The sequence below is a fragment of the Puma concolor genome, chromosome A1 (genome assembly GCF_028749965.1).
Source record: "Puma concolor isolate L17-30 chromosome A1, mPumCon1.1.hap2, whole genome shotgun sequence".
Lineage (NCBI taxonomy): Eukaryota > Metazoa > Chordata > Mammalia > Carnivora > Felidae > Puma > Puma concolor.
Window position 1 is genome coordinate 238,229,980 of NC_141667.1, and position 12,360 is coordinate 238,242,339.

The window sequence follows — 12,360 nt, forward strand, 5'->3', positions numbered from 1 at the left end:
AGTCAATAAAGTCATGTGGCCTTGGTAAGAGGGTAGATGTTATGGCATTTCATAGATCAAAAAATAAAGAACTTACAGAGCTATGCATTGATGTCAAGGTGTTATTTTCGCAATGAAATGCATTTCTAGGTTTTGTATTATTTTCAGGACAACTCGATAAATATCACCCAAGATAAATTCTTTTTAAGCACCCACATCTCTGTGAATGATGATTAATGCCGAACACGTTCTTCTTCCACAGTGGGACTCCATTCTCACCCCCTTCAAGTTGCCAATCTTTAACTCAGAGACTAAGCAGCGCTTTGCAATAAGATATTTGTAAACTACACGAAAGCAGCACTGGCGAAAATGCCCGAGGTGAAACTGCACAACAGAAAACATACTGAGCAAATCCTGAACTAATGCAACATAATCCTCCCTTTTGCAGAGCAGTACCGGATCATGAAATAACAGCGTATTAAAATCTTCCGTTTGCATAAGTCATGTTTAACAATAACTGTTTCCTGTTTATGTGAACAAACTGTCTTCTAGTAAAGGAAAACCGTCAATGGAGTAGAAAACTACACCTGCATAAGTATTTTGAGTTATTTCAGCTAAAGAAATACGGCACGAGGCTTATGATCGTGTTTGCAGATCGAGTCCTTTGGTGAAAATGCAAAAAAAAAAAAAAAAAAAAAAGAAAAAAAAAAAGACTCACATGGATTCCTCCCATGTCCGATGAACAGTTTGCTACCATCAAAACGGATCACTGAACGCCGAGCCTCCCAAACTTCATCTTCGACAGTTGATCACTAAATTTCTCTGGGACGCAACCCAGACGAGGGCCGCGAGCATTGACCTTCCTCCCTCATCTACGACCTGCTCTGCCCATCACCGTCCTGACAGATGGTCCCAGGTCTGCGAGATTCCGCTTCCACGGAATTTGTTTACGGAGGACTCGCAAGGGCCGTGAGTGCCCTCTGCCCCACCCCACGGCGGCGGGGCGGGCGGGCCAGGCCCGCGCCCGCTTCCCCCGAGCAGCGCCGCGTCCACGCAGGGGCGCCGCGTCCACGCAGGGGCGCCGCGCGGCTGCGAGGTGCCCGGGGCACACGCTGCAGCGCCACCTTTCCGGGCCCGGCTTCAGCCTCCCGCAGGTTCATCTACACGCGCGCACACGTTTGCCTCACAAGCCGTTTCCCATTTCCAAGATCCCTGGATGTTAAGACCCAGTCCCGCCGCTCCCACCGCCGGCGGAGACCCGGAGGCGTTCGCTTTCCCGCGTCCCCCTCGCGGCCGCGACCAAAGCTCCGGCATCTGCAGAGCGTCCTCCCTCCTCCCCTGGCTGTCACCCCGCCCGGGGGTCACCTTCGCCCGGCTCGGTCCGCCCGCCTCCCTCCGCTGCGCGGGAGCAGCCCTCGCCGGCGACCCTCGCCTCAGGCAGCCGCCTCCTCCCCGGCTGCCGAGCCTCGGGGACCCACCCCGGGCGGGGGCGAGGGCGAGGGACCTCCGCGCGGCCCCCGGCGGAGCCGGGCACCTACCTTCCCAGTGACCCGGGAGGCTTCGCCGGCCGCCGCTCCCCGTCGCGCCCTGCAGGTCCAGGCGGGCTTGCGGCCAAAGGGGCGCGCGGAAAGGGCCGGGTGCAGGGTACCGGGCGCGCAGGCGGGTCTGGGGGGGTCCTCTTCGCGCGCGAGCCGGACGCTTCCCTGTGCTGCGGGCCGCGCGCTCTCCGGTAGCCCGGCAACGGCAGCCGCCTCCCGGGCCCCGCCCACCCAGGGCCGGCCCCGCCCACCCAGGGCCGGCCCCGCCCACCCAGGGCCGGCCCGCCCACCCAGGGCCGGCCCCGCCCACCCAGGGCCGGCCCCGCCCACCCAGGGCCGGCCCCGCCCACCCAGGGCCCCTCCCGTCCTCTCGCCCCGCCTCCGGCCCTGGGCCGCCCCAGCTGTGCTCAACCCCGGCTCCCCTCCTACTGCCGAGCCGAGGTCAGAGGCGCAGAAGGCTTGACCCCTGAGGCTGCGGGAGCTGGCGAATGCTTCCCGCAGGCTAAGGGGCCGGGGGTGGGGGGGGGGGGGTGGGGGGAGAGCGGGGCCCCGAGACCAGCAAAAGCTTGGCTGTGTGAGGGGAAATGCCTTTGGCGAAGGCAGAGAGCCGCAGTTTGTACCCTGGACGTATTTTCTCAGGACCTTTGTGCCTTTCCCTTGCCTGGTCGCATTACCCAGCACCTGCTTCTGCGTAGGAGGAAAGACACCCCCCCCCCCCCCCCCCAGAAAACGATGTGGCACGTTTGCTCTGGTCGATCAAAATCATGATGACCTGGCTCGTCAATAATCGTCTCATTCACTCATTGATACATTTTTCCAGCAGATACTCACCCAAGGCGCCCCCTCCCCCACCTTGGCCAGAAACCTCTAAGGATCAGTTAACAAGGTGAATCCTTGTACATACGCTTGGGTCCCCCTCCTCCACGCCAGCACTAGCCCAATCCAACCGTTAAGGTCGCTCCATAACCTGGAAGCCGCTGGCCATGTGGGGGAGCACAGAGTGCTGGCTCCACGCCTTAACAAAGTATTTTGTGGAAGGTGTTGAAACTTATGCACTTGAGTTTATGCACTTATCAAACGGAGCTAACGGTGCCCAGTTTGCAAATTTGTTGGAAGGAGTAAAAGAATGAGGTACCTAAAAAATACTTTTTCAGCAGTAGAATGCCATAGAAATGTAAGCAGCTATTGTTTCATCTGTCCAGCGGGTAAATAAAAGGGGAAATTTCCTTCAAACACAAGATACGTTCATGACTTTAGTGAAAAGAGGCATCCACCGCTTGTCTGTTGGTTTTGTTTTCCTGACACAATGACACCACTCTTTGGATGGAACCATAGCCTGTGTTTCTTTACGATACCTTAAAGCCCATAGTAGCCCCTCGATAAATGTTTGTTGATGAATAAATGAATGAGTTGTTCTAGTTAATTTCTGATAGTACATCTTGAGGCCTTGAGCACACCATAGTGCTAGGCCAGAAAGTATATTCAAAAGCATTCCCAAGGGTCACACCTCAAGATGACCTACTTCAAATCTAACCCAGTCTGAATACAGACCCCAACATCGACTTTGTAAATAACTTACAAATGATATGCACCATCTTATTTGAACCTCACGGCAAGACTTCCATCCTTAGATGAGAGGTGGTTTCACACCATCCACAGTGAGGTCAATTTGCTCTTTGATGAAAAGTGGGGGGGGGGTTCGGCTTTGCAGCGACTTTATCAATCCATTCATTCCTTCCAGCACAAACCACTCTCTGTGAGAGGAGTTCTGATCAGTGCAGCTTTCTGCATCTTCCTAAACGTCCCCGGGCTCGGGCTGCCCTAGCCTAGCATCATGTGCTGCTGCTCAGGGAAGTTTCATGCAGAGCAGTCTGCCGTATTTATCGGGAGATAGGAAGAGAGCCTCGCAGCCCATCTGTGCCGTCGCCTGGCACAACTACACGACTGCACTCCTGTGCGTGTTATACCGAAGTCACCTGTTTGATTGCGCCCCTTTCCCTACCTGGACTTGAATCACCCGGAGGGCACGTGTTACTTCCTTAACGTCCCCGGGTCTGGCACCTAGAGCACTCAGCGTCTCGGTGAAGCCCAATTGTTGCCTCTTCCTTTGTGAGGTCTCACACAGTCACCCTTTCTTCCTCTAAAAAGAGGAAGGGAAAACCCTTTGTCCCACTAACTCCACCAAGGTACAGGCCCTCCCCACCGTGCCCGGGGATATTGCCGCAGTCAACCTTTCTCTCCGCTGGTCGGTCCGGCGGTCTGCTTCCTCCCGCCTTTCATCACCGGCAGTGTCTAATTAAAAGGTTTACGAGAGGCTCCTCATTGTTAAGACCGGCTTTCCGGCTCCTTAAATTAGCATTCAAAGGTTGCCGTGTTTGGGGCTCTGCCCACATTTTCAGCCTTATCTTTCTCTCCTCTAGACCACACACTTTCTGTTCTGGCCAAACTGGTCGGCTCGCCTTGCCTCGAATGTGCCCCGAACTTCCCCTTTCCTTCCACTTAATACTCACTAATGCTCTGCCTCCTCACTTACTTACACCTGCTTCTATCTCAGAACCAGCTGGAAAGCCACAGCTCTCACGAGTCTATCCAAGATTCGTGGGCTTCCTACAATGATAGCACTTGCATCCAAGTGGGACTTACTTAGCTTTCTGCCTTAAGGAGTTAAAAATGCTTACAGAGAAGGGGTGTATTTTGTTCAAACTTGTATCTCTGATAATATCAAACATCCAAGCAAATGCTCAATAAATGTTTTCTCAGTGGAATTTCATCTGCCAACTTGAGAACTACCTCTGTGACTTCAGCTAAAAGCTCTTTTGTTCTCTGGCCTCCTCTTGTACTTGGAGACAGTAAGACATTATTTAGCCCATTAGTTCTTGCGTCATTTCATGTGTGTATGATTGATCTGCCCGGTTAGCCTATTAGTTCACTCTAGAGAGAGACATTATTTTTGACATGCATCGGCCTTGGCATCAGATTATCTGGTCTTGGATGCCAACTTGCCATCCACTATTGCATATCCTGGGAAAAGGAACTTAGCCTCTTTAAATTTCCTTTTTTTTTTTTTTTTTTTCTCACCTGTAAAATTTGTCTCATCGGTGGTTGCTCAATAAAACAAGGCATTTAAAGCACTCAGCTCCATGCCTGGCACAGAGTAAATGCTCACTAAATGGCAGCCATCATTACGATGGCAGGGTATCTATTGTAGGGCATCCAAAGCCTAGCAGCAGTAAATAAATGATAATTGAAATGATATTTGACAGTGGGGGCAAAGAGCACTGGAATTCTGCACTCTAGCTATTGCACGCATCTTATCCTTAAAGAAGAGGCTGGTTAAGTTCAGTAAATACTGCCCACTTTACCACACTCATTCAGATGCTGGAAGACAAGAGGCTATTCCCCCCCTCCACTTAAACTAGTGAAGTAACAAACTTTAAAAAAAAACAGTTTTAGTGACCAGTCAGCTCACTAAAAGCAAAGTTCAAGGAAAATTGGTTGACTTCCTAGTAATTTCTAGTGTAGATCACTAGTCCTTGGGAAAAGGCAACAGAATGCAGGCCACATGAAGGTACTGAATTTTGTCTGTCAGTGGAATTTAATTTACAGTGCCTGGCACATAGTAGGTGCTCATTAACATTTGTTGAATGAGTTAACAAGTGGGAGTGACGATCTCAAAGATGAATAAAGTTTGTCAAATACAGTTAAGAAAATGAGGGAAAAAATAACCAAGATGCAGCTACTTAAGTAACTCGCAACACCCATTGCCGCCAATCCCGGATGATCAGTGCCGGGTTGGGGCCAGACATGCTGTGACTTGCTCAAGGTCACACACCAAGTTCATAATAAAGCTGGAGTCAGAACCCAGGCCCCCTGAGTCTTAACATAATGTTCACCATACCACTACATGAGCCAATATACGTGCAAAGGCCAACGAGGTTATTTAGAGCAAAGCTGTTATGAGTGAATAGCAGCTGCAGTGATCTTTGTGAATTTATGGCATCCCCCATTGGCTAGACTTGTCATGTGTTTAATGAGAAAAGAAATGGCCCTGGACCCTCCTCCTCTCTTTCCTGATAAATATGGCAGTCTCCTCCGCATGTGGCTGAATGAAAGACCAGGCTTGCTGGGAACAGCCCAAGAATGGGGACATTTAGCAGGATGCAGAAAGCTGTACTTATCAGCACGCCTCTCGCAGAGGGTGGTTTATGCTGGAAGGAATGGTTTGATAAAGTTGCTGGAAAGCCCCACCTGCCCATCTCAGCTCTCCCTCCCTCTTTTCATCAAAGAGCAAACTGAACTCACCCTGGATGCTGTGAAACCACCTGTCAGTCTAAGGATGAGAGACTTGGTAACTTCTCAGTGGTGATTCCAGCCAGTGGGTGGGTTTGAGGAACAATTCAGGGGCTGACGCTGAATGGCGAGGGACAGTAGAGGGGAAATTAAGCACTGCCATCGGGGAGCCTCCCCTGCCCTCCTTTTCAGGGCCAGTTTTCTAAATTGGGCTGACAAAATGATAAAGCATTATCCTATCAAGGGGGCACCAAATTATTAATTTTTCCAGGGCGACTTGGACTGTCTCTGCCATCACAGAGAAGAGAGTCTGACCAAGCAGGTGGCAGATGTCTGAGTTCTGTCTAGTGAAGCAGAGGAAGAATGGTTTATGTCTTGAGATCCTTTATAGCTATAGATTCTAGGCTAACTGATGGAAAGCTCTATCAAAAATTTCTAATAGCTCTTATAAAATATATCAAAAGAGGGGCGCCTGGGTGGCTCAGTCGGTTGAGCATCCGACTTCGGCTCAGGTCATGATCTCACGGTCTGTGAGTTCAAGCCCCGCGTTGGGCTCTGTGCTGACAGCTCAGAGCCTGGAGCCTGCTTCAGATTCTGTGTCTCCCTCTCTCTCTTCCCCTCCCCTGCTCATGCTCTGTCTCTCTCTGTCTCAAAAATAAATAAAAACGTTTAAAAATAAAATAAAATAAAATATATCAAAAGAAAGTAAACTACAGAACCTGTTTTTTGGGCAAAATCAAGTTGGTTCTATATAATTCTTGTGATGGAAACAATTAACGGTCCAGCCCTAGAACAAAAGAACCCAGGGTCTGAAATCAGATACACTCAAGTGCTGCCACTTAATTAGCCTTGTGATCTCGCACATGTTGTCTATGAGTCTCTCTGAGACTCACTTTCCTCATCTGTACCATGAAGGAGACAATTATAAATTTAAATGAGAGAGTGTTTGAAAAAACACTGTGAGAGTGCCTGGCACACAAGTCCTCAATACGTATCAGTGAATTAATTAATTAGTGAATTAAGAAATATTAGCGACTGTTATGGAATAATAATCTGTAAAGCTTTATATGAAAACTTTAGGAGGATGAGAAGACTTGGGGATGGCTATTTGGCCTTAAGAGCAGTATCTACGTTCAAGCTTTATAGTCAATAAGTTGAATTTATTCGCAAGAAATGTTTCTTTCTTGAGGGAAAAAAGGAACAGAAAGAGTTAAAGAAAACTTGTTCAAGGATTCTTAATGTAATCAAATGTGGCATGGAACACAGATCATGTACAAGCCATATGAAATTTGCAAAGTAAAATCTCACAAAAATCCCACAGGGAATCTCCTCAACGAATAATGACATTTCATTCACTATTAAACTTTTCAGGGACATCTTCTCAGAAAATATAAATTCCTGGAAAACACATAAAGATTTTATGATGACCCACTTGTATATGCACACATACACAGGCAGACTCACACAAATATATAGAATTGCACATTGCGCCAAGACTTCGACTTTTGATAAAAATTATTTTAGGGGCACCTGGGGGGCTTAGGAGGTTACATGTCTGACTCTTGATTTCCCTCAGGTCATGATCTCACGGTGGTGAGATTGAGCCCTGTGTCAGGCTCTTTGCTGGGCATGGAGATTCTCTCTCTTAAGATTCTCTCTCTCCCTGTCCCTCTGCCCCTCCCCTGCCTGCGTGTGCGCGCTCTCTCTCTCTCTCAAAAAAAAAAAAAAAAAAATCATCTTAAACATTATGGTCCAGCATGTGTTCAGACTGCTTAGAAATACAGAAGCAGGGGCGCCTGGGTGGCTCAGTCGGTTAAGCATCCGACTTCGGCTCAGGTCATGATCTCGCGGTCCGTGAGTTTGAGCCCCGCGTCGGGCTCTGTGCTGACAGCTCGGAGCCTGGAGCCTGTTTCAGATTCTGTGTCTCCCTCTCTCTGACCCTCCCCTGTTCATGCTCTGTCTCTCCCTGTCTCAAAAATAAATAAAAAACAAAGTTAAAAAAAAATACAGAAGCAAAAGGAACAGGTAGAACATAACCAGACTAATTCAGCTAACTGACATCTATTGAGGAAACAAAAATATATACTCCATTAGGAAGTGGCTATCTTACTCTTTACCTTTCAGACTAACATTTTTCTCTGTTCAGCTACATAGTGCATTGAATTTGTTGTGCAGTTGTTAGAAAATAGACGATGCGTGGTGAAACAGAGAGAACACTGGATTAGGACTTGAAAAACCAGCCATGTGACCTTGGTTAGGAGAGTCAAGTTAACTTTTCTCTAATCTCAGTCTGCTCATCTGCAAAATGGCTATAAAAATTCCACCGGCTTATTTCACAACGAGATAGTCAACTCCCTCATTTCACACAGGAGAAAAACGAGTAGTGAAGTGACTCTCTTAAGGTCACATAGCGAATCAGGACTAGAAAAGTCTTTTGAAGACTTGGTCCTTCTACAGTAACAACACTGCCATTGAAGCAATAGATAGGAGAGTGCTTTGAAAAAAATGCAATACAAGGGTGTCGTTCATGGAAGTATTATGGATCAGGGCCACTTAAGTCACGATTGAGATCATCATGTGGCAATTAATTAAGAAATGCCTTTCGACGCCATACCTGTAGCTCAGCAATAGCCATCTTCCTTTTAAAATCAAATACAATCTGTTTCATTTCTCAACCAGGACCCAAGAAGTAAACAATTAACTGAATTAATTCAGAAACCGAAGTGGATTTTCAGGGACTTGACTTGCCCAAGCTAGTTTTCTACAAAGCCGAAATTAATCAGGTAATCGCTGATTCTCCCTTTTGTTTAGTGCTGAGGAGTGTTTGTATCTGTTAAAATGTATCTGTTAAAATGAACCTGTTAGCAGAATAAGCAATCATTTAAGAAATTTTATAAATCCCAAATGTAAACTAAATGATCAAGTTCCTCGGCGTGTTATTTCTTCAGGCATCTTCTCCACTGGTTACTTTAAAAGCTTAATTTTCTTTATTGGAATGTGAACATGAATACTGCTTTTGTGATTTAAAGAGGATTTTTTTCAGCAAACAATTGAAAGAATCGACCTAAATTGATACCCCAGGATATTTTTGAACTGGCTTTGTTACACTGTCAGCAGAACAAAAATTTAAATGCCTCTCCTGGCGTCGTGACTAAAAAACAACAGTTAAATCTCTTAGATTAAATTCTTACCCACACATCTCTAAAATATAGTCAGCTTAGTATGGTTTTAAATAATATCCTCTTAACAGTTATCACAGTTTTAAAATTAAACAAACAGTGCTAATTACCCTCCTTCTAATATCTGGAGGAAAGTTTAGAAAGTAATTAAATTAATTGGCTCTGAAAAATTAATTACATATGAAATGAGGCTCATTAGACCTTTCCTGTTTCATCAGAATTTCAAACTAAAGGATAACTAATCTTATCACTTATAATTTCTTTGTGGTTCAGCTAGCATAAAATATGCCATTGTGATGATAATTATTTTACCCAAATAAAGACTAGAACACTAAAGTGAACTAATGTGAACACAGACTCTTTTGCACTGTATTAAAATCTTGCCTCTCCATGTAAAGAGTTCTCTGTGTGTGTGCGCGAGTTGTGCGTGTGTGTGTGTGTGTGTGTGTGATCACTGAACTGACAAAAAACAACAGTTAACTTTCAAATTTGGCACCCACTGCAAGATATGTTTTGGGTTTGCCAAGTGGAGTATAAACCAAAGTGAGAATTTGACTAAAACCTGTGTGGAGCATGGCAACTGTTGATTACTCAGATAGTTTTCATAAACAGTTGGCAACTTTTAACTGGCAACAGCTGTCACTATAAATTTAAAGTAAATGTTAATTTAGGAATACCAACGGCGGGAACGTTTCTGTAAACAAGGCTTGTGCTATTTCCAAAGGTTACAGAAAATCACTAGAGAATTTTTTAGACAAAACTTGGCACAGCTTTACCCTCTCTGGTTTAAAAGTCCTTCAGTTTTACACCTAAAAGGCTTTAATCGTACTTGAATGCCTTTTCAGTGGTTCCCTTGAGGATGCAAACTGCATAAGGAAATGTAGTTGATGGGTTTACGTCTTGGAGGTGAGAGAATAAATAAACTAAGGAACAGTCTTGCCAAAGATGCAGTATACTCTTTTAGGTAAGAAAATAAGGAAAGCCGTGGGGCATCTAGGAAAGTTCTTCGGCCTGTTTACTAAATAAAGTAACCTGTAAACACTCAACGCAATTACAGCTTACAGATCTCAGGCTCCGAAGGCGGGTTGTATGCTAAAGTTAGCGCTCTGTTTTCTCCTGTTTGAACAACTCATTTCCAAGTGCAGTTTGCATGACCCGTTGCCAACCCTTTTGTATCACCTCTAAAAACGGCATGGAGAATCATAGTTACTCTGATACACCCAGGAAACACAATGTGGTATTCAAGCAGAGAAATGCCCGCTTTTAATTGACTGAAGCCGTCATTTCCTTAGAGCACACAGGAAAAGTGAAGTGAAAGCTGCGACAAAACATAAAATTTGTACCTGCAAACGTGCTGAACTCTTTCCAGGACTCACCCTTTCGGCAACTCAGTTTCTCCGTGGCAGCATTTCTGTGCCAAGTGCTGCTACCTTCCCAAAAATGTATGTCAGCACAAGCCCGGACGAAACTTCAAATCCAGGAAAATAAAATTAACCATGCAGATCAAAGGCAGACGAGCAGGGAGATGAAATGCCGTAATCTGATCGGCGATCAGTTGCAGAACATCAAAGGCAGGGCTAAGTTTATATATATGCATGGATATCAAGAAAGTTCCCTTTCCGCAGGTAGTTGCCCTCCCCTCCTTGTCCACAAATTCTTTTGTTTCACACGGATCACGTTGTTTTCCTCTCTCTCTCTCTCTTTTTTTTCCCCCTTCCCCTTTGCAACCAGGCGATACCCGTGGCTCTCCCAAGCTTGAGCTGAGTGGCTGGATCCGTAGCCTTTTCGGTTCCCAAGCCGTGTTGTGGATTGTGTGTTGGAGGCTTTGCCTAGTGCCAGCGGGTTCTGCTTGATCCCTTTCATCTCGCTGAACTGCAGATCCCATGACATCATTCAGCGCCGTGGGACTGGTAGGAGAGCTATAATTCAGCCTGTGGGGGAGCAGAGCTCCGGAGAAGCCAGAGTCTGCCTGATTTCCAATCACGTTAGGCTAGTGTGCCTCACGCAGCACAGTTTCTGTTATCTGTTTCCCAGGTGGAAAGGACAGTGATTGCGGGAGTGTGATAAGATCCCTGATCCATCTGGGTTCCAAAGGACTGCCTTTAATTGCCTCTTCGTTGATAAGAATCACAATGTTTTCCACAAAGCCTGGGTGTCAAATATTCAGAGTAGTTAAATAGCACTCTAAGACCATTCCAGACAACACCCAGGGGCTCTGCTGCAAGGAGAGGGGAACATTTTAAAAATGTCGTCTTTGTCTGAAGCGTGACCCATCTTTAAGGACTTAAAGCAAACTGTCTTTTCCTGGAAACTTAAATTAGTAGAGGTTGAACACCAGCGAAACAGTGGTGTTTCAATTAAAGTAATTACTCCGCGGATAACCAGCAATTAATCACTGGCTAAATATGTACCACCCTCTCCCTTAAGCCTGAGGGCAGAGACTTACTCTTGGTCTTTATTGGGGATTCTGAAAACTATATTTTAAAACAACATGTAGTTCTTAGTTTTTATTTTATTTTATTTTTTTAACGTTTATTTATTTTTGAGACAGGGAGAGACAGAGCATGAACGGGGGAGGGGCAGAGAGAGAGGGAGACACAGAATCTGAAACAGGCTCGCCACGGGGCTCGAACTCACGGACCGCGAGATCATGACCCGAGCCGAAGTCAGATGCTTAACCAACTGAGCCACCCAGGCGCCCCTGTAGTTCTTAGATAGGTGTAATTCAGTTACACCTGTTGGGCATTTTTTAAATTCACAAAAGAAAAGGACTCGGTAGAGGAAAGCCGTTGCCCCGTGCTAACCCCAAAGCTATCCGTGCCTTCGGAATTGTTTCTCCTAAATGCATAGTTTGCACTTGTAACTCACAAAAAATCACCACGTTGGTCTCATTCTCCGTAATTTAAAATGAGACCTGTTGCACATTATTTAGAGTTCTCTTAACGATCGGTTCTTGACAATGGCCGATTCGATACAACAAGATGATTTTATTTTTAGTGTTTATCAAAACAGAAGATCATCAGAAATTTTGTCTTCATCACAATCCGGGGTACAGGGCATCTCTGAATTCCAGACCACTCGTTCATGGAATGAAGGAAAATGTTCTATTTTCTGAGGGAAATTTGCCAACTTTTAGAAGGTCAGGTGAAAACATTTTTGCAAACCTGAGAACACAGTAGAATCTAATCATTCTTTATGTAACTTCTCTCCCTAATTTGTTTCGTCTAATTTTTCCTGAAAGTGTATTTTATAGTGGGTTCTGTGAATCTCGAAAGAAATTTAATAGCAAAACATTGGCTTGAACAGCTACTGAGCTCAGTATAAATGACATTTAAATAGTCACGTTTCTTTTTCAACACTTCCTTTATAATTTT

At 45.8% G+C, this 12,360-nt stretch overlaps 1 protein-coding gene across 7 annotated transcripts in view; it reads right to left on the reverse strand.

Moving 5' to 3' along the window:
* Window positions 1-10,899, reverse strand: part of TNFRSF19 (TNF receptor superfamily member 19) — a 91,993-nt gene extending 81,094 nt beyond the window's left edge. For 2 of the 7 annotated variants that reach the window (XM_086715170.1, XM_086715159.1), the window contains exon 1: window positions 698-1,039. In XM_086715170.1, coding sequence (XP_086571296.1) covers window positions 698-736 — 39 coding nt within the window. In that variant the 5' untranslated portion in view covers window positions 737-1,039. Of the gene's footprint in view, window positions 1-697; window positions 1,041-1,517; window positions 1,722-10,329 lie in introns of those variants that run through there. The other 5 variants (XM_086715169.1, XM_086715161.1, XM_086715165.1 and 2 more) reach the window with 5 other exon arrangements.
* Between the last annotated feature and the right edge of the window lie 1,461 nt (window positions 10,900-12,360).